Source organism: Pseudochaenichthys georgianus, unplaced genomic scaffold (genome assembly GCF_902827115.2).
Source record: "Pseudochaenichthys georgianus unplaced genomic scaffold, fPseGeo1.2 scaffold_449_arrow_ctg1, whole genome shotgun sequence".
Lineage (NCBI taxonomy): Eukaryota > Metazoa > Chordata > Actinopteri > Perciformes > Channichthyidae > Pseudochaenichthys > Pseudochaenichthys georgianus.
The window spans coordinates 198,163-199,564 of record NW_027263014.1 but is presented as its reverse complement, the minus strand read 5'-3'; the positions used below and the strand labels follow the sequence as shown (position 1 = coordinate 199,564).

General features: G+C 41.8%; 1 protein-coding gene across 1 annotated transcript; it reads right to left on the bottom strand.

Moving 5' to 3' along the window:
- Positions 1-310: 310 nt before the first annotated feature.
- LOC117442637 (gamma-crystallin M3-like) lies at positions 311-1,064 on the bottom strand. Its single transcript, XM_034078598.2, has 3 exons — positions 1,032-1,064; positions 685-927; positions 311-586 (listed from the first exon to the last, which is right to left on the bottom strand). The coding sequence occupies exons 1-3, from the start codon at positions 1,062-1,064 to the stop codon at positions 311-313; spliced, it is 552 nt and encodes a 183-aa protein (XP_033934489.1).
- Positions 1,065-1,402: the final 338 nt, after the last annotated feature.

Genomic DNA, 1,402 nt, shown 5'->3' with positions numbered 1-1,402 from the left:
ATTTATTTACCCAAAGTGTTTTCACATATTATCAACCCAGTGTATTAATCTGTCATCCAATATCAATTGTAAGGCATTCTCTGTTTTTTGTTGTTGTCAATCTCGCAACAAATTTCTCATCAGATATAAAACATGTTAGGAGCAACATTTGCATTGCTAATAGTTGCCTACTGTCAAATAAATATTATATAATTAATTTCAATTAATAATGTGTGATTTTAACAGTTGGACAATAAGCATGACAAAAGTCACATTCAAGGTTAATTTTTTATTTGGCATTTTATAAATTCAGGAAACATTCAGTGAACATTTAGCAGGAATCGGTGATACGCCTCATGCTCATGAACTTCTGGCAGCTCATGCCCATGTCTCTGAAGTTCCTGTACTCTCCGGGCCTCATGTACATCATCTTGCCTCTGAACTGGGGCTGCTCGTACATCAGCCAGTGACCGTCCATCACGTTGCAGGACTGGCACTCGTTCATGCGGTAACGGTCCATGACGTTGTCACAGTCCTCCATCATCTCGTGACTCTGACCACCGAAGTTCTCCTTCTCATAGATCTTCATCCTGAATTGGCCTCTGTGCTGCTTTGGGGAGAAGAATGATAAATTAATGATTTACTGTAAAGCGTTGTGGGGTGGTCACCCATAGTAGAATCGTACGATTACAGTTGTATACCCACCATGGGGATCATACGGCAAGACTTGATGTTCTCCCTCATTCCCATCATGCTCATGCAGTCGGAGTACTCGCCCCTCTTCATGAAGTACTGGTTTCCCATATAGTTGTTGCGGTCGTACACCATGAAGCAGCCGCTCTCCACCCTGCAGGACTGGCTCCTGCTCAGGGAGGAGGACATGTCAGAGCAGTCATTCATGCACTCATAAGAACGACCCTGGAAGTTCTTCTCCTCGTAGAAGGTGATCTGAAAGAAGGGAATTGTAATTGTTAGAAATAGATTAGCAAGGTACAGATGGTGATATTGCAAATAGTTATTTCTGCTTATCACAAAAAGACTTCTGAAAGTACCTTGCCCCTCATGTTCATGCCGGTGTTGCTCATGTTGGCTGTAGATGTGCTGTTGCTGGTGAACTGATATCTACCTGGTTTAACCCTTTCCTTTTATACCTGACTAACGTAAAGAATGGGTAGCCCCTCCCCCTCAGGGAACCATCTAACTCAGCAGTTTACCATTGAAGCCAACAGAATGCAGAGGTTTGGTACATTCTTACACAGATTGGGTACCTTGTAGAGGAGGACAACTGACTCTATGTCTCTCAACATTCTCATAAAGACCATAGTTTTTTGCCTTTTTATTCCAAATATGACACATTTTACTTGTTTCGTGAAGTTGGACAATAGGAACACAGACATTTTAACAAAGAGAAGAGGAATTATGA

Coding starts and splice junctions, on each gene's coding strand:
- LOC117442637 (XM_034078598.2), bottom strand. CDS start 1,064: ATGAGCAACACCGGCATGAACATGAGGGGCAAG. Junction 928..1,031: donor GCATGAACATGAGGGGCAAG/GTACTTTCAGAA, acceptor CCCTTCTTTCAG/ATCACCTTCTACGAGGAGAA. Junction 587..684: donor CTTGCCGTATGATCCCCATG/GTGGGTATACAA, acceptor TCCCCAAAGCAG/CACAGAGGCCAATTCAGGAT.